Source organism: Geotrypetes seraphini, chromosome 15, assembly GCF_902459505.1.
Source record: "Geotrypetes seraphini chromosome 15, aGeoSer1.1, whole genome shotgun sequence".
NCBI classification, from domain to species: Eukaryota; Metazoa; Chordata; class Amphibia; order Gymnophiona; family Dermophiidae; genus Geotrypetes; species Geotrypetes seraphini.
Window position 1 is genome coordinate 46503447 of NC_047098.1, and position 20609 is coordinate 46524055.

General features: G+C 42.8%; 1 protein-coding gene across 11 annotated transcripts in view; it reads right to left on the reverse strand.

Annotated features, from left to right (window-relative positions):
• The window catches only part of BCAS3 (BCAS3 microtubule associated cell migration factor), a 1368214-nt gene that overhangs the window by 905903 nt on the left and 441702 nt on the right, over nt 1-20609 (reverse strand). For all 11 annotated transcript variants that reach the window (XM_033921865.1, XM_033921866.1, XM_033921867.1 and 8 more), the window contains one exon: nt 17193-17326. In XM_033921865.1, coding sequence (XP_033777756.1) covers nt 17193-17326 — 134 coding nt within the window. The remainder of the gene's footprint in view (nt 1-17192; nt 17327-20609) is intronic.

Consider the following 20609-nt stretch of genomic DNA (forward strand, 5'->3'; position numbering starts at 1 on the left):
TAAATTAGTTTAGTCCCAAGTGATCTTGGGCTCCTAGTTTACCCCACCTTTCTCTCAGGGAAGGAAAATTCCTAGTATCCTACCATAAAGCCCTTCCTCAAATCCAAGTGGTTCTCTGACACTGATTCCCTCCTGAGGAAACCCCTCCCCGGGCCTCCGTGACAGACCGTACACCCCGTCACAGTGGATAACACATAAATTCCGACTGTCCAAAACCAACACCATTCTTCACCTCTTACCCTGCTCCCCCAATTGACTTTACAACTGGCCCAAGTGTGTCCCCCTGTTTTATTTGTTCACTATACAAACCTTTTCAGTCCTTTACCACCAAGCTCTGTAGCTGGCCCAAGATTTTTATTTCTACCCGTTTTGATTGGCTATTTCAGACATCAATCAGCAAACAAACAAAAACTTGTTTCTTATATCTCCTGTACACCTTCCTCCCTGCAACTTTGAGTTTCCTCTTGCACAGATTTGAGCATTCCATAGTTTCCTGAAGCATGTGAAACATATGAAAATCTTTTATTTCTCCCCCTCCATCCTTCCGTTACTTTAGAGAGTGCATTTTATGCCGCAAACATAAGAATGAATACATTAAATTACATAAAAAAGAGCCCATGGCACATTTTATCTAGCTCACTCCTTCCACTGTGTAGGCAAAAACAAACTGTAAAACTACAAACCAATAGCAGAAGGCTTTTTGTCATGACCATAAAATGGAAACAAACTTTTCTAACTTCTAGTATCAAGGGGGCTTCATTTCAGCTGTACTCTCTGAACTTTTTAATGAGCTACTTTGGAACACAGCATTTATACATTGCTCCATTTCCTCTAGGAAGCAATAAAAAGGCATTTTCTTTTAAATATTTGTAGGAACTTAACTACGGTCATGTTAAACAACTAAATCTTTGTTACATTATGAAACTTTCGCTTTGTAATAGCAAATCTGGAGTTGCTGGTTGGCCTCAGGATGAAGGAGAGAACTTATTCTTCTCAGAGGATGATATCACAATGTCCACTATTATCTGATAGACCAGGAAACAGTCTACATGATGATGTTATTAAAGCTCTGTGCTTACTTTTTTTTTGAATATTTTAAGAAAACAAATATAAGCTCAATATTGCTTTATGTTAGTCAATAGCTACTGTCTCGGAGAAAACCCATCTCAAATAAGCTGACATCTCCAAGTGTCTTACTGCTTTTCGTAAAGAGGTTGCTATCTGAATTTAAAAGAAAACAGTTTATGAGACAACCTGAAACATGAAATAAATTTAGGCTTCCTTTGCTATGTGACTTCTATTGGCTGGAGAAAATGCCTTGCCAATTCCCTCCTTAGCCTGTGAGCATCTGTCCTTCCCTGCCTTCTCAACTCCTTTCCAGCCTGTGATTCCCTGCCTTCCAATCCACTCCCAGCCCATGCAGCATATATTCTTCCCTACATCCCAATCCCAACCTCAGCCCTGCCCCCCCTCTCCTTCAGTGAGAACCTGCGGCATGAGCTCTCCAGCTCCCGACTCTTCCACCTCTCCCCTGCCACTGTAATTTAAAATCTTTGGCAGACGGTGGCAGCAACGAAGTGAGCCTGTCGCTGTTGGCCTGGCCCAGACGTCATCATTCCGTAGTGTTCTGCCTATGTAGGAAGAGGAAATTGCTGCAGAATGACTTCCATGGCAAGCTGACAGTGGCAGACTCACTTTGTTACCGCCGCCAGCTGCCCAAAGATTTAAAATTATGGCGGCCAGGGAAGTGGTAGGTGGGGGAGTTGGGAGAGCCATAACTGAATCTTCAAACTGCCAATTTTTGGAGATGCAAAGGTCTCTGTGCTGCCCCCCCCCATTTCCCCCGTTCTGACGCCCATGCTAGAAATCCTGTGAGGAGCTCCTGTACATTCTCAGGACACTTTTCCAAGTCTTTCTTCAGCACAAATAGAGAACCACTCTTCACCTCTGCAACTAGGGCCCAAGTCAGTAGTACCGTATTTTCACGCATATAATGCGCGCGATTTTACAAACCGAGTATAACCATGCGCGTTATATTCGTGAGTGCGTTGTACACATTTTTTTTTACATAGTACCCCCCCCCCCGACATCCGATTCACCCCGTAGGACTGCTCGCACCCCCACCCCGAAGGACCGCTCGCACTCGCACCCCCACCCCGAAGGACCGCTCGCACCCCCACAGCCTCCCCACCCCCACCCCCATCATGGAGAAGCTGCCTACCGTTGTCCTGCTGCTTCCTCTGCCGGCGGTCCCTTTCTCAGAGAAAGGGCGGGACCGCCGGAAGAGGAAGCAGCGCAGACGCAGGGCTCAGAGAAGGGGCGGGACCGCCGGCAGAGGAAGCAGCAGGACAATGGTAGGCAGCTTCTCCATGATGGGGTGGAGGTGGGGAGGCTGTGGGGGTGCGAGCGGTCCTTCGGGGTGGGGGTGCGGGTGCGAGTGGTCCTTCGGGGTGGGGGTGCGAGCAGTCCTGCGGGGGGGGGGGGAATCGGACGTCGGGGGGGGCATCAGGCTTTCAGGGTGGGGACAGGACTTCAAGGGGGGACAGGACTTCAAGGGGGAGAGGAGAGTCGGGACGGCCAGAGGAGAGTCGGGGCGGGCGAAAGGAGAGTCGGGGCGGCATGCGCGGTATACGGGTGTGCGTGGTATATAAAAATTTCTTTACATAAATTACAGCTTCCCACGCGCTATACCCGTGTGCGCGTTTTACACGGGTGCGCGGTATATGAGTGAAATATGGTAGTCTTTTTTTCTCTTCCAAAGCAGCTCAGTCCCATGCAAATCAGATGCAGATTAGGCTTTCTTCTTAAACTCATCTGATGCTGGCATATTAACATAGAAACATGATGGCAGATAAAGGCCTTTCAGTGCTCCAGCGATTCTGAACTGCTGTGATGGGACGTATACATCGTTCTATAACACCTAATTTTCATAGCACACAACTCCCAAGAAGGCATGGCCATAGGAGGGGCATGGGTAGGTTGGGGCGTTTCCAGAATTTAGGCGTGATGTTATAGAATACTGTTATTTACGTACGTACTATAGCTACCATTAGTTGGATGCCACCATTTATACCAGCTTTTGGCAGGTGTAAATAATTGCACCCAGAGTTAGGTGAAAAATGCTCACTATTGTCAGTATTTTCTAAAGGCTGTTCCATACAGAGCGTTCTTCACAGAACACTAGCTTAGCGGGGATCATCTCGGTGCCTGAATTCTCCCACATTACCTGAAGCCTTTTCTCTGCTATCCTGCCCCTACAGAAACAGGAAGTTATGGTAGAAGGGGGGCAGAATGCAGCAGAGGGAAGACTCTGGGGCTGGCAACGGGCAGCATATGTGAATTTATGTCACTGCTGATGACTTCTAGAAGAAAAGATGTGTTAAGGTTGTCCTTTGGGAAAGCAAGGTTTTAGAAAGTGGAGGAAACACCGGACTATGAATGGGGGAGGTTCAGAGACGGGAAGAGATGCTATACCACAAGAGGGAATGAGAGAGGGAGGGGGATGCCAGACTCAGGGTGGAGGGGAGGGAGAGAGAGAAAGAAATGCTGGACATGTTGGAAGGAGGTGGCACTGGGCCTTCTACTGCCAGTCTAGACCTAAATAGTCAGTCCATCCCTACCTTTAAACATCTAACTTGTAAATTATGATTCAGATTAACACTCTAGACCAGTGGTTCCCAAACCTGTTCTGGGGGACCCTCAGCCAGTCAGGTTTTCAAGATGAATATGCATGAGAGAGATTTGCATATAATGGGAGTGACAGGTATGCAAATCTCTCCCATGCATATTCATTAGGAATATCTTGAAAACCTGACTGGCTGGGGGTCCCCTAGGACAGGTTTGGGAACCACTGCTCTAGACTGTAAATAATATATTTTTTTACCTTAATTTGCAGTTGCAATGGAAGAGTAACAGGTTGTAAATCAGGCAAGCCAGAGTTCAAATCCCATTTTGTACTGAATTTCTATGATTTTGGGCAAGTCACTTTACCCTCCACAGCCTGTGTATGTGAATATATAGCTCTGCTTGAGCTTATACAGTATTTGGGAAAGGCAAGTAATTAATTCCAAAATCAGAATCCCCAACCCAACAAAATAAAACACTTAACAGAAGCAATGCATTTTTCTCATTACCCAACTGTGAATATATATCTATCAACAAATAATTTAGACAAGAGGCAGAATACTTTATTTACAAACGTTTGCATTCTTCTGGCAACCACCGGCGCCAGTGTTATGATGTTGTTGGTGTGTTTTAATATCTTGGGAATAGTTGAAATGTCCAATATGCTCTGTCTGGGTGAGACCAGTAGTCTGCTCTATGCCAATCCCAACAGTGCTACTTCCACACATATGATTATAGCGATGGTCAGAAAAAGATGAGAATTTTCAAGCTTTATGTTAGTTCAGACACATTTCAAAGTCGTGATGTAATATGGAAGCTAGAAGTGTTATACCACAGATGATTTATTAATGTGTGAAATGTGTTTTACTCCGCAAATGCTTTAACAGAAAAACTGTCGTCAGATGGAGGTACCAGCCATAAAAAAGACCACAAAATAGCTTTCTGCACGCTAATTGGATCCTGTCTTTTCTTTTTTTTCCCGGTTTCATACTGATTGATTAAAGCAACTGCATAATTTTCTATTGAATAAAGAATAATGTGGTTTAAAATTCCAGTACATACACGTAAATGAAAATATCCGGCACCACATCGAGAAACAATATATATATATATATATATATATATATATATATATATATATATACAGTACTCCCCCAATATTCACGGGGGTTCCGTTCCAGGAACCACCGCGAATCTTGAAAAAATGTAAATACGGTTTTTCGTGGAGCAGACTGGAGAGGGCAGCGGGAGAGGCAGGAGAGAGCAGCCGGAGTGCCGATGAGTGAAGGAAATCACTCGCTGTATGCTCTGATCGCCTCTTCCTGCACTAAAGTCGGGCCTTACCAATCAGGAGCTGCGTGTCATAGCAGGAAGAGGCGGTCGGAGCATATAGCGAGTGATTTCCTTAACTCGCCAGCATTCCGGCTGCTCTCTCCTGCCTCTCCAACTGTCCTCTCCTGGTCAGCAGTTCGCGGTCAGAAAATACCGCGAATGACCTGGACCGCAAACCGCAAATGAATGGGGGGAACACTGTATGTATATGTTATATAATATATGTGTGTGTGTGTGTATGTGTATATATATATATATACACACACACACATATATACATATATATTTATTTATTTATTTCGTTTTCTATCCCGTCCTCAAAGAGCTCAAGATGGTTTACAGGTATGGATGTTTTAGAAAACATGTATAATAAGGTGGCAACAAGCCTCTCTCTCCTTCTCTTCTGCTCACTCTATCTACCTATCTATCTATGCCCCCAATATTCAAAATGATTTTAAACCACCTGTCTGGGGCTAACTGTTCACTTTTTTGTTATTGTTTTCTCTCCCTCTTTAAGGGTTTCATTTTGGTTTTTCTACGGAATATGCCCAGAGAGCACTCGAGATGAAACCAATTCTTTTGATAACATTCTGGATGATGGATGTAGGCTCATTAACCATCTAATGTGAACAAACATAAACACATAAAATGATAATATGCAGTCCTTTCCTGGAATACTGCGGTCAGGCACATGAAGAAGGACACAGTACTACTCAAAAGGGTCTCCAGAGTAGAGTGCCTAAATGGTTAAGGGACTGGAGTTTGCCGTGCAGTGAGAGATTAAGAAACTGGGGCCTCTTCTCCCTTGAAAGAGGAGACAGAGGGGACATGATCGAAACATTCAAGATAATGAAGGGAATAGAAGACAGGTTGTTCACCCTCTCCAAGGTAGAGAGAACAAGAGGGCACTCTCTAAAGTTAAAAGGGGATAGATTTCCGTACAAATGTAAGGATAGTTCTTCTTCAACCAGAGAGTGGTAGGAAAACTGGAACGTTCTTCTGGAGGCTATTATAGGGGAAAGCATCCTCCAGGGATTCAAGACAAAGTTAGACAAGTTCTTGCTGAACCAGAACGTACGCAGGTAAAGCTAGTCTCAGTTAGGGCATTAGTCTTTGACCTAAGGGCCGTCGCGTAAGCGGACTGCTAGGCACGATGGACCACTGGTCTGACCCAGCAGCAGCAATTCTTATGTTCTTATGAAGGGGCTGAATATCGCACTTAACCTGTTATATGCTGTTAGAGGAAATTTTAGAAAATCCTCAAATGCAATTGTTTGTTAATGCTTTTTTATAGTGTCTGATTTTGTCCTGATCGAGGATTAACTGTGAACTTAAATTTTGATGATTTGTCTCTCTTCTGTACTGTTTTTAGGTATTATGCATGTGAATATACTGTAAACCGCCTAGAGGCGGTATAGAAATTGTTAAAATAAATAAATATTTGTGAAATTGGCTAAAACACAAGACAAAATGTCCAAACTGGATAAGTAGGAGAAATACTATAAGGATCTCAAGCGCTCATAGCTAAAAGCCCGATGTGTTTTTCAAGCTGATAACCATAGGGTGAGCTATCATTGGTCCTATGAATTCTCCTATTTATTTAATTTTTTATCAAAAACATTTTTATATATTTTAAATGTATTAAATATGGTAGAAATCCTATTTTGCTTCATAAAAGTTGCCTTTGCAACATCTTTTTTTGATTCATATACTGGTCTTCATTTAATAAATAGTACTCTCCCATCCAAAATTATAATTTATAGAGTACTTAGCTTCATGACGACGGAAGATCTCCGTTTCGCTCATTATTTTTTAGAAGAGCTTCATCAGGGAAAGCACCAGCAATAACGCTACAAATGAAACAAAACAGTGCTCAAATTCAAAATACTTAAAATATTTTACTATAAGTACTTATATTAAGTGCTTGCATTAAAGAACGCTATATGACGATGCTTCCGGTTACACTTTTAGATATTCAACTCCTCCCAAAACTTTTTAGGGAACTCTTAAAGATTTTTAAGTATTTTTAAACCTTGTTCCTAATCAACTGCTAGCGGATCATATATAAATTATTGTCCTTTTTACAAAATCCTGTGATTTTACCCCGTTTCTTATTTCAAGAACATAAAACTTGTGCAAAGCTTTCTGTGACCGTAAACTAAGTTTACTCACCATACCTGTTTATGCCAACAACGTTATAAAGTTAACATAATGAGAAACTTAAAAGAAAAGAAGCTCCACTTGTAGCTCATTGCTTAGAACATCATCATACTTTTGATGAATTAAAGTGCATGATTATTGACAAAATACCGGCATCGATAAGAGGAGGGGATAGGGGGAAAAAATTGTTACAATCCAAACAAAGATGGATTGACCGCCTACATTGCTTACAACCACAAGGTTTAAATATAGTCATTAATTGGCAGGTCTTTTTTTGAGTTATATGATCCTTGAGAAATTGTAATAATAATCAGATGATGGCTCAGCATTAAGTTACCTGAGAAAGTATTTGAAAATGCAAAGAGAAATTAAATTAAGAACTTTTAGGCGATGTATAATAAATGAGCACGCTAAAAATTCTTTATTTCAGTAAAATCTCTGTTGATAACTATGGATGGCGTTTTTATGCCTTTAAGAATTTCCAACTGAAAACGCTGACTGTTGATAACTATGGTTGGTGGTCTATGCCTTTAAAAATTTCCAACTGAAAATGCTGACTGATATATTGATCCAATGCTTGAATGACATAGTGTAGACACAGAGTAGGCGGAACCGGATATGATATCAGACGCCCTCACATCATTTAAAATCTAGATTTGAGTTGGATGTCTTTGAAGACGGCGAGAGATAAAGATAGGCACTTTGTACCTCTGCGACACGCAGTTTCTCATTATGTTAACTTTATAACGTTGTTGGCATAAACAGGTATGGTGAGTAAACATTAGTTTACGGTCACAGAAAGCTTTGCACAAGTTTTATGTTCTTGAAATAAGAAACGGGGGTAAAATCACAGATTTTACAAAAAGGACATAATTTCTATTGATCCGCTAGCAGTTGATTAGGAACAAGGTTTAAAAATACTTAAAAATCTTTAAGAGTTCCCTAAAAAGTTTTGGGAGGAGTTGAATATCTAAAAGTGTAACCGGAAGCATCGTCATATAGCGTTCTTTAATGCAAGCACTTAATATAAGTACTTATAGTAAATATTTTAAGTATTTTGAATTTGAGCACTGTTTTGTTTCATTTGTAGCGTTATTGCTGGTGCTTTCCCTGATGAAGCTCTTCTAAAAAATAATGAGCGAAACGGAGATCTTCCGTCGTCATGAAGCTAAGTACTCTATAATTATAATTTTGGATGGGAAGTACTATTTATTAAATGAAGACCAGTATATGAATCAAAAAAGATTTGCAAGGCAACTTTTATGAAGCAAAATAGGATTTCTACCATATTTAATACATTTAAATATATAAAAATGTTTTGATAAAAAATAAAAAATAAATAATAGGAGAATTCATAGGACCAATGATAGCTCACCCTATGGTTATCAGCTTGAAAAATACATCGGGCTTTTAGCTGTGAGCGCTTGAGATCCCTTATAGTATTTCTCCTACATATCCAGTTTGGATATTTTGTCTTGTGTTTTAGCCAATTTCACAAGTATTTAGTGTGTTTCACAAAAATTTTTGAGGATTATTAAATAAATAAATATGCCAGAGCCCAGACATGATCCAGGATAACACCAATGACAGTCAGTAAAGCACTGGCTGCCACTGGCTGGATATCGGGCCCATAATGAATACTATAGAGAATAAAACAATTTGATTCTAGATACCCTAACCCAAACCCCAAAACTAAATAGAACATTTCTAAAGAAATCAATTGTGTGGTAGACGTGTTAGTAATATATATTTTTTTAAAATCAACAAATGAAAAATGATCACAATACAAACCATAAAATTATACTGCTTTGTCACCTTCTTATCACCCATCCATAACTCCCTGTTTCTTACCCACCCGGCTCTCCCTGTTTTCTCACCTTATGCACCCCCTCCCTCTTCCTGTGAGTCTGCCATCGAAATGCTTTTATGTTTCATTTATATTTAAAACAGTTTTATTAGGTTTTACATTTACATAGAGACAAGATCAGCCAGATCATCAAGCAGTTTACCTAAACATCACAACTGTACCCAATAGGTCCCCCCACCAACCCCCAACCCCTGCAAACCCCCTTCAAACCCCCCCCCCCCCACCTTCCCACCCCCCGTGGGAACAGCCTCTTACAGTTAGGTCAATTCAACAATCTACTGCGTACAACCGGTGCTAGTGTAGAACAGAATGGTACCAACAGCGTAGGTACAAAACACCAGCCTTAGAGTTCATGTCTGCAATGGATAATCGCTCATAACCTGCCAACTGGATCATTTGCGTGCGCCAGTGGGAAACTGTTGGTGTATGTGGTGACAACCAGCATTGAAGTATAGTTTTAAGTCCCACGAAGATGGCCTTTTCTGGCAAACGCCGCTGCACCTGGACGGATGGGCTTCATGGTAAGTTTAACGTGAATAAGTACGTAATTAGTAGGCATCCAAGTGCATTTCCAGATAGATTGTACATGTAGGCAGATACGTTTCCAGTAGGCCTGTATGCCCGGACAGTGCCAGAACATATGACCCAAAGAGGCTCTCGGGGCCATACACTTCAAACAACAATCAGTAGGACTGATACGTGCCCGAAACGCCCGAGCAGGAGCAAAATATGCCCGGACTAGGAACTTGTAGTATCGTTCCTTTTCTGCTACTGACAGCTGAAGTTTCATGCCCATTGAAAAGCTCCGTTTCAGTATGTCACCGAAATAGTAATCTGCAAATCTTGTGTCCATTTCGAGGCCAATAAAGCATAGTCCAATTCTCCAGCCAATTCTTGTAAAAATCTGTGGTGGAAACGTAGTGGTACAGGTTCTTGTGCCGTTAGGCAGATGGCTTCTGATAGTTGTTCTTCGAATATGTGTCAGATAAGGCCGCTACTGACAAAGTACTGACATAATGATGTAGCTGCCTGTATTGGAACCAGTCCGCCGGTGTTAGTACCGATGAATCACATAACATTTGAAAAGATTGTAATTGTCCGTTAGATTGCAGTACATGAAATAAATAAAATAGCCCCTCCCGCTCCACCAGGCCTGGGCGCCCATATCCATACCTGGGAGAAATCTCCATTACCAGCCACGGTAGATATGGTGTCACATTAGGTCGAACTGGCTAATCGCCGGCAGAGATTCCTCCAAAGTCTACGCAGGGGGAGGAGAAACACATCCCCATAATCGGTGTCCCGTTTAGGAAGGCATTTAACATGTAACATATAACTGAAATGATATGGGACATGTGCCAAACACTCCACCCTCGTGGCTGAGAAGTGAGATGTCCTCACAGAACCAGTCATTCAAGTGCCGCCAATAAACAAGCCTCATTAAACCTCCCCAAGTGCAAGAGACCCAGACCCCCTTGAGAGATAGGTAAAGTTAAATTTGCATATGGGGATTCGGGATCTCCTGCCTCTCCATAAAAATTGAGATAATGCACGATGATGAAGCCGGATATGTTTGTGCAGTAAATAAATGGGTAAAGTTTGTAGAACATAAAGCCACTGTGGAATCATCATCATGTTGTATAATGCAATCCTGCCCATTAGTGTCAGTGGATAGGATCTCCAGGCCTGCAACCGTTGTGTAGTTTGGGTAAGCAGTGGTTTAACATTAAGTGAATAGAGTGTTGCCAAATCCCTCGGTATGTGGATACCCAAGTATCGAATAGATGTTGGGGCCCAAACTAGAGGAAAAGGGCCGGGCCACGAGTCACACAGCGAGGGTTGTAAGGGAAGCACTAGAGATTTCTGTTTGTTTAACGTCAGGGCCTGAATATATGTGGAATTCATCCAATATCTCCAAGGCACGCTGCAAGGAACTATGTGGCTGAGCTAGTGTAAGTAAGATGTCATCTGCAAATGCCAGCACTCGTATCTGAGAGGAGCCCTCCCTCAGCCCAACCAGAATATCATCCTTTAATAAAGTTCGTAGGAGAGGGTCTAGATAAAGAAGGAATAGCAGCGGGGATAATGGACATCCCTGACGAGTGCCCCTACCAATATTGAAAGGTTGTGTCAAGAAACCATTTACCAAGAGGGAAGCTGTTGGAGACGAATATAACACCCGCAAGGAAGACCCAAACCAACCCCCCACTCCCATGTATTCCAGTACCTTAAATAAGTATGTCCAATCAACCTGGTCAAAGGCCTTTGCAGTGTCTAGACTGACCAATATGCCCGGGTTTGACGCTTGTTGGGCTCTGGACATTGCCAGCAACACCCTTCTAACATTCACTACCGAGTGGCGGCCTTGGACGAACCCTGCCTGAGCCTGGGATATCACTAGTGGCAGGAGTGGAGACAATCGATTTGCCAATAGGCGAGCCAATATTTTTATATCGACATTCAGGAGGGATATTGGACGATAGGATTCTACTTCGTCTTTAGGTTTGCCTGGTTTCGGTATTAAGGTTATGGTGGCCGCATTGGCGTGCAAAGGAAAGCGGCCCTTCTCCAACGCCACCACATAATAGCCCAGGAGAGGTTCACACACCTGCAGAGACATCGTTTTGTAAAATTCTGTGGAAAACCCATCTGGTCCCGGGGCAGTGTACGATTTTAGCTGTGTGATTGCTCTTTGTATCTCTGTGCCCTGGATGGGTCTGTTTAAGGTTGATCTCTGCAGGTCAGTGAATTTAGGCATACCCGCGTCTTCCAAATAATCCAGGACATCGGGGCCCATAGATGTCGTATGGCTAGCATAGAAGTTTGAAAAGTGCTTATAAAACGCTTCAGCTATATCAGATGGTGCAGTATGGTAAGTGTGTGCCCCAGACTTCACCCGGGGAATATATCGGTCATCTTGCCAGTGTTTAGTTAGTGTGGCTAACAACCTGCCGGTTCTATTACCATAGCGGTAAAACCTATATTTTCTGTAGAACAAAGAACGCTTGATCCTTTCATGTAGTAATGCATTCAAAGCTACTTGCGCTGAGTGCATGTCCTCACGGAGCAGATGAGACGGATTGTGAAGAAATCTGGCTTTCAATTGAGTGTATCGCTTTTCCAGCCTAATAATACCCTGGGCGATTCTCTTGCGGCGAGCTGATACATACGAAATTATCACCCCTCTAAGTACTGCCTTAGCCGTGTCCCAAAATAGGTCCGGGGTTTGTACATGTTGCCCATTAGTTGTTAAAAACTCTTCCCAGTTAGTTCGTAAATATGTTTGGAAAGAAGGGTCATCAGCCAGATAGGAGGGAAATCTCCACCGGAAGTCCCCCATGGGGGGAGCAGTCCAGGATATATCCAACCAAATAGGACAATGATCGGACAAGGCTAATGGCCCTATCGTCGCCCTCTGTTACTCGCCGAGAACAAGGATTCTGTTATTAGGATGTAATCTAATTCGGGAAAAGGTTCCATGTGCTCGTGATTGGTGTGTGTAGTCTCGTTCGAACGGGTGAAGTAGCCGCCAGGGATCCACCATGCCCAGGGATTTACACAAAAAGGGCAGTCCCCTAGTGTCAGTTGCGGTTGGAGACCCAGACACTCTGGTTCGATCAAGGGAGGCATCCAGAACTTGATTGAAATCCCCCACCACTAGAAGAGGAACTGAAGTGTCCCTAAGGCCTAAAGTAATCAACGAATTAAAATATGTGGTTGAGTAGTTGTTTGGCCCATAAGTTATCAGTAATCGGAAAGCAGCTCCTTGCAAGGTTATATGCAACAGCAATGATCTACCCAGCTTGTCTCTATGGCAGGATGTGACTACACATTTTAAACCCTTTCGAATTAGCAAGCAAACACCAGCTCTTTTGCCTGTAGAGGAGGCATGGAAAACAGATCCTACCCATCCCCACTTCAATTTCTCATGCTCCTCAGCAGTCAATTTAGTCTCCTGCAAACAGGCCAAATCCGCCTTGTGGCGTTTCAGTTGTTGCAGGATTTTAGACCTCTTTACAGGAGATGTTATACCGGCAACGTTCCAGGAAATTATTCGAAGTGTGTTATCCCCCATGTGTACCCCCTATAAATTGCATAGTGACAGTAAAACTCCGAACCCACGTCTGGGCGCCCAGCCTCCCCCAGACGGTCAGCATATAAACCCAATCATATTGCATTAACAGCAGTTGTAAACATAGCATAAAAATCTCCAATCTGACCCGTGAAAAACACAAAACTGATTCATTTTCTGTCCCCCAAGGCTGTTCCCATCTCTCCCCATCTAACCCAACCCCTCCCCCCATATCCCCAACTTTCCCAACTAGCATATCCCGGAGGTATATGCAGGAGGTCCGAGGAGACACCCACGGAGCCCCAATCCTTCAAACAACCGAAATACTGTCTCAAACTAGAAAGCCTCAACATAACAACATATTCAATTCTAAAATCCTGAAAGTTCATCCTAGCCAAACCCAATACAGTTACGTGGTATGATCCTCAAGGAGGGTCCCCCTGGGATTCCAGCTGGGTGTTGATGAAGTCAGCTGCATCAGAAGCCTCTGTAAATGAATGCCATGTACTTGCATGCTGGATTTTCAGGGTAGCCGGATACAGAAACAGAAAACGCTGTTTAAGGTCCTCCAGGCGTTTACAAAGTGGATAAAATCCTTTTCTTTTTTCAGTTAGAGCCGTCGAGTAATCTTGGCTAATGCGAATAGTTGATCCTCGCATCTTTAAGGCTTCTTTTTTAACCCGGTAGTGGTGTAAAACTGCTGCTTTGTGCCTGTAGTTCAGGAATTTTACTATCACCACTCTCGGTCTGTCTTCCTGAGCTGGCCTCCTACCCAACCGATGGGCCCGTTCCAGGCAGAGAGTGCCAGCTTCCATAGCTTCCGGGAATTCCAATTCAAGCCAGCTCTCCAATTCCGCAGGTAGGTTAGCATCTGGAATCAGTTCTGGGATTCCCAGAAACCGCAAGTTACTGCGTCTGGACCTATTTTCCAGGTCATCAATTTTTTCAGCCTGTCTGTGCACAGTTTCTTGTAAAGAGGCTAAATCCATTTCATGAGAGGTGATAGTATCCTCAGATGCAGACACCCGATGCTCCAGTTCCGTCGTGCGGGCCGTAGTGTCAGTTAGAAGTTGTTCCAGTCGGGTCAGTTTAGCAGTCAGAGCCTCCAACTGCGGCCCCAGCGCCTGGGTCACCGCCGCCTTGATTTCAGTTTAGGGCGGCATCTGTAAACTCTGATACCGCCGTCCCCCGATGCGGGCCGCCATTCTTGGTCGCGCCCCGGAGTAACTTTTTGCTTTCCAGCCCTGACTGGCTTCGATCGCGTCGGCTCTTGCGATCGGGTCAGGTAGTGTTCCATCGAAGCCCGATGCTGGGTGTCTGCGGGGGACCCGGCCAGGACGAATTTCGGTGCGGTGAGGCTTAATTACGTGGATTGGGGCCCGGAGCCGATGTGAGAGACGTCCTCACCGGCTCATAGCGTCACGTGACCTCCCTTATGTTTCATTTATATAGTCTGACATTTGTCAACATTTATTTCTGATCTGAAGAAGGGTTACCTTCAAAAGCTAATTAAAAAATACATTGATTTGATTTAATATATTTATATAACGCCACGCTAACATTCGAAGAAGTTTGCACTTCATACATACATATTTAAAATCAACACAAACTACATTTAAACAACATTTAAATAAAATGAAAAAGAATAAAAACTTAAAACAACAACCTGTGAGATATGGGCTCCTTTTACAAAGCCACGCTAGGGCCTTAATGCGCGGAATAGCGCGCGCTAAATTGCTGTACGCTCTAGCCACTACCGCCTCCTTTGGAGCAGGCGGTAGATTTCTGGCTACCCCCCACTAATCCAGTGTGTGCGTTAAAATCGCTAGCGCGGCTTTGTAAAAGGAGCCCTATATATCAGAACTGAACATCTTAGCATACCAGAGTTCTACCCCCATTCTCATCTATAAGAAAGGTAAGCCTTCTGAAACAGCAAGGTTTTAAAGTCACTTTTGAAGGCCTTTATATCCGGCTCTCAATTTAAATAAGACGGTCATAAATTCAAAAGCTTCTGGTCCATGATGTAAATTACTAAAGCTCTGGAACATTCAATAGAACTGCTTTAAAAAGGAAAGAGATTGGGATTTGATATACTGCTTGGACAAGATTAATTGGTTTAGAATTAGGTACTCAAGTTTCCATTGACCTCAAGGCTCCTGGTGGTTGATATAGATGAAATTTAGTAGCCAATACTACTAATACTATTTATCATTTCTATAGCACAATCTACAGCGCTGTACATTAAACATATAAGAGACAACCCTTGTTCAATAGAGCTTACAATCTAATTTAAACAGTCAACAGGACAACTAGGGAATAGGGAATTTCTTACAGATGGAATGATAAATCAAACATGGGTATTCTACAAGTCAGTGGGAGTTAGGAGTCAAAAGCATTCTCAAAAAAGTGGGCTTTTAGCCTAGATTTGAATACTGCCAGATATGGAGCTCGACATAATGACTCGGGCAGTCTATTGCAGGCATATGGTACAGCAAGATAGAAGGGACAGAGCTTGGAGTTGGCAGTGAGGAGAAGGGTACAGATAAGAGAGACTTATTCAATGAGTGCAGTTCCCAGGGAGGAGTATATGGAAAGAAAAAAGAGGAGAGATACTAAGGAGCTGCAGAGTGAATGTACTTGTAAGTCAATAAGAGGAGTTTGAAGTATATGCTGAAATGGATAGGAAGCCAACAAAGTGTCTTGAGGGATAATGTGAGCATAGTGACAGTGGCAGAATATACCGTATATACTCAAATATAAACCGGGATTTGGGGGCCAAAAAATTGGCCCAAAAATGGGGATTCCGGTTTATATGCGGGCCAGTGCCCCCTTCTAGAATTATTGCAGGCCGCCACCAGGCTCTGCACCTTGTCCCCCCCCCTCCCTGCCCAGTCCTGTACCAAGAATTCATGGGAGCCAGTCAAGAAGCTGCTCAGCGCCGAGTAGGAGCACCAAAGCGCATTTCTGTTCGGTGCCACTCAGCAGCTGAAGTAGCCCAATCTTGCGACAGCTACCACTGACTGGGTTAGCAGTGGGGCAGGAGCATGGAAAGCACGCTCCTGCGCACTGCACCTCTGGACCACCAGGGTTCGACAGAGGAGGTATCAGGACAGGGCAGTGAGGGGGGACAGGGTGCAGAGCTTTGGAGAGAGGGAGGGGGGCTGGGTGCAGAGCCTGACAGGGGAGGGAGGGAAGGAAGGAAGGGAACTGGGTAAAGAGCCTGACAGGGGTTGAGAGGAAAAGGGGCTGGGTGCAGAGCCTGATAGGGAGGGAGGAAGGGAGGGAAGAGGGCTGGGTGCAGTGTCTGACAGGGAAAGGAGGGAAGAGGTCTGGGTGCAGTGCCTGACAGTGGAGGGAGGGAGAGAGGGAAGGGGGCTGGGTGCAGAGCCTGACAGGGCACTGGAATATTAAGTCGCCCAACTTATATTCGAGTTAATAATTTTTCCTCCTTTTGGGGGGGGAAAATGGGGACCTCGACTTATATTCAGATCGACTTATATTTGAGTATATACAGCCCGTTGTGCAGTGGAATTTTGAATGGATTGAAGGGGAGAGAGATATTTAGTGACAGACCTGTAAGAGAGATGGTCAGGCTGTTTAAAACTTTAAATATGGTCTTATACAAAATTTTGTACTCAATCAACAGCCAATGTAGCTCTCTCAAATTTGGAGTTATGTGCATCCATTGAGAACAGCCTCCCACTATCCGTGCAATCATGGGGCTACCTGCATTACTTTCAACATACTTTGGGGAGTGGCCAATAACAAACAGTTGATGATGTATACTTTACCGGTGGGCATTTGCGCATTAAAACTAACACCTAATTCTTAGGCCCCCAAATGCATAATTTTCCAAGAAAAAAAGTGCTTGAACAATATTCAGGTGCAAAAGTTTCAAAACAAAAGAAAGCATGTACTTTCTCTTTCAAAAGCAGTACAAGTCCATAGGTAAGAAATATTTGCAGACTCCTTGAAGATTGCTCCCATAATTGGAAAGCACACTGAGATTCCATTTGGATGAAAAATTCATACTATATTTAGCATTTAAAAATCTAATGGGAAAAGGTCCCTTTTGTACACTGGAAAATGAGGGACTGTATGTATATAATGATGTCTTGTACAAGTTATAAGACTCACTTTTGCTTCAGTCTCTCCTCGGTGTAGCGTGTATAAATGATGGACGGCACTCTGCGAAGATGACCAGGGATGAGTTAGGATCTGGAAGACATGAAAATCATGCCCTAACGTATCAGATGTCACCAGCAGCATTCCTGGGGAAAGAGAGGAACAGGTTAATCTATATATCGATTGCACTCTGTAAGGCAATAAGACATATCAAAATTGTTGTCTTGAAATTATTATTAGATCCGCCATACACTTTTTTTTTCCATGCAAGCAAACCACTATGCAGAAACGAATGGAATGACTCAAAAAAAGAAGCAACGTGATAATATTCAATCACTGTTCAATAAAAAAAAAAAATCACTGCAAAAGTACATGGAAATAAAACTTACTGCAACATCTCAACAGACGAAATGACTAGAATGCATGTGCCTCATGACACAGTGGAGAAAGAAGAAACGTACCAGTTACAATGGACTAGCAATACTTGCAAAGATAATGACCTCTGCACAAACAGCATCAAGGTCCAAAAGAAAAAAAGCAGAGTGTGCCCAGTCTTCAGAACCTTCTTTATTAGCAACCAATTATAAAATCAATGTACAGAGCAATCTCATCAGTCATAAAAACATGTGGCAAATGATGGACTCGACATGGACCGTGTTTCAGCTATAGTGCCTGCATCAGGAGTCCAGGTTAGAGAGTATCTGTATCGCAAAATGTTTCAACCGAAACATAGCATACTGCCAGAAAAACATGCAAAAATAGCTGTTCTTTTACTAAGCTGCATTAGGTGCTAACATGTACCTAATGAAGCAAAAGGTGAACAAGATGCTCTAAAGCAGTGGGGTCTCAAACTCAAACCCTTTGCAGGGCCACATTTTGGATTTGTAGGTACTTGGAGGGCCTCAGAAAAAAATAGTTAATGTCTTATTAAAGAAATGACAATTTTGCATGAGGTAAAACTCTTTATAGTTTATGAATCTTTCCTTTTGGCTAAGTCTTAATAATAATATTGTAATTTATAGCTAATGAGACATATGATCAAGAAACTGTTTTATTTTTACTTTTGTGATTATGATAAACATACCGAGGGCTTCAAAATAGTACCTGGCAGCCTGCATTTGGCCCCCGGGCTGCAAGTTTGAGACCACTGCTCTAAAGCGTCACATGATATTTTTTTTTACATTTACATGTACAGGGCACCATAACTTAATTGCTTTAATTGGCACAGTAATTGACTGCACCATTTAAAACCCCATTTTTTTTTTTTATAAACTTTATTGATTTTTAAACAATCATAATACAGTAGCAATTGAAGACACATATAACAGTACAATAAAAGCATTTTGCACTAACAATTATACCTAAGCAAACATTTTAACCCTCCCACCCCTTTAGTTAATGATCTATAAAAAATATTTTTAAAAAGTAGGCACTGGCAAGCACCTGCCCCAATAGGCACCAGAATCATGGCTATGTCATGGCTCCTAGCGGCACCTAAGGTCAAAGTAAGAATGATTGTGGTCAGAAATTACCTTAGGCATTGTTAGGCATATTTCTCTGTCAAACTTAGGCGTTGGTAATGTAGGCCTTTAAAAACGGTGGCCTACATTAATGGCACCTAAGTTTGACATAAGCTGTGATTCTGTTAATCCAAAAATATAAACTGACCTCACATTCAAAATAGTAGCCTAACTATGGACCATGACCAACAATTTATAAGTCACTCAGAAACGTGAAACTCTTCAAGGAAGGAATGCACCCTCCTAGAGATGAACCAGAGTTTGCCTTCCAGTCATTGCAACTGTTTCAATGCTGGTCACGCTCCATGGTTGGTTACAAAAATAAATAAATAAATAAAGGTTGTTACAGTTTTTCAAATACTTACATAGAAACATAGAAGATGACGGCAGAAAAGGGCTACAGCCCATCAAGTCTGCCCACTCTGCTTACCCACCCCCTGTCTATGCCCTAATGACCCAATTTCCTTATCTTGACCCTTGTGTAAGAGTTCTTTCTTTCTTTCTTATATTTTATCAAATGAACATCACTCTGGAATGAATGAGTTGTGATATAATGACTTAGCTTTATGAAGGGTTAGGGGTCTCTACGTGGCCCCGTTTCGATGTGAGGTCAGTTTATATTTTTGGATTCAAGCATTTTCTGACTTCCTCTAGTTTTCAACTAGTACTATTCCTGTGATTTCTAAAGGAAAGTGATTCTGTTAATGACATCTATATATGATTGGCACACAGCTGGCGTCGTTTTTGGAGGTGCCAGCTGACATATGTGCCGTTTTCCAAATCTAGGCCTAACTCTGCACTAAATAATCTTTTGTATTTTTAGGGTGTATGTCAAGGACGGAGATAAATAGTTGGCACATCTACATTACTGCATACTAACTGGATAGCATACGAATAATAAGTGGCAGTAAGTGCTGCCGCAGTAATTTTTTTAAAGGTCACATGATAATGGCAATAGAGTACAGACATTAATGGAAAAAAAAACACAAAATCAAGGTTTTTAGGACTGCGGAAAAAATGGACAGCACAAGCGAATGACCCAGATAAGGGTATACTAAAACTATTTTTTACCACAACTTTGTAGAAGGATCCCTTATTGAAGTCTACACAGGAACATATTTTTGACCGATATTGAAAAGAAACTTTTAAGTAGTATATCAACAACTTCTTTTTCCATGGAAGCAAAATACTATTAGCCTACTCCACCCCTAAATCTGTCTTTCCTCATTCAAAGAATAGCAAACATCATTTCATTTATTGTACAAAGGCTGAAATTTCTGGATTGTCAGTAGTTTATACGAGTTCTGTTCCAAAAGTTCCAGGACTGATTTTATAAAAATGTATTACTGTATTTTTCTCTCCATAAGACATACTTTTTTCCACCCAAAAGTGGGTGGAAATGTTGGCGCATCTTATGCAGTGAAGATACCTTTTTTTTTTTAAACACCCCATCCCCACCCCGTCATATCTTTTTAAATGCCCGCACCCGACACGGCTCTCCCTAGCGTCGGTGAGCTCCCAGCTGTCTTCCTTTGTTTCCCCCTCAGCATCCTCCGGATTCTCCCCTTTAAAGCTATTATGGCTGTCCAGGTCCAATGTCCCGCTGAGGCCCTGCGACAGTCGGGGCCTTATCTCCAAGCTGCTTCCCACACCCAATGAGAGGTCGTCTTCTGCGCTGTGACCGCCGCTGAGCTAATTACAGCAGCCTGCAGAGCGAACCTAGCAGTCTGCCATCAGTCTCTGAAGCACATTCCCTCTGCTGCGGTTTCACCCCTGACATCAAAGGAGGGGCGGGACCGTAGCAAAGGGAACGTGCTTCAGAGGCCAATGGCAGCCTGTTACTTTCACTCTGCAGGCTGCTGTAATTAGCTCAGTAGCGGTCACTGCACGGAAGATGACTCTCTCGCTG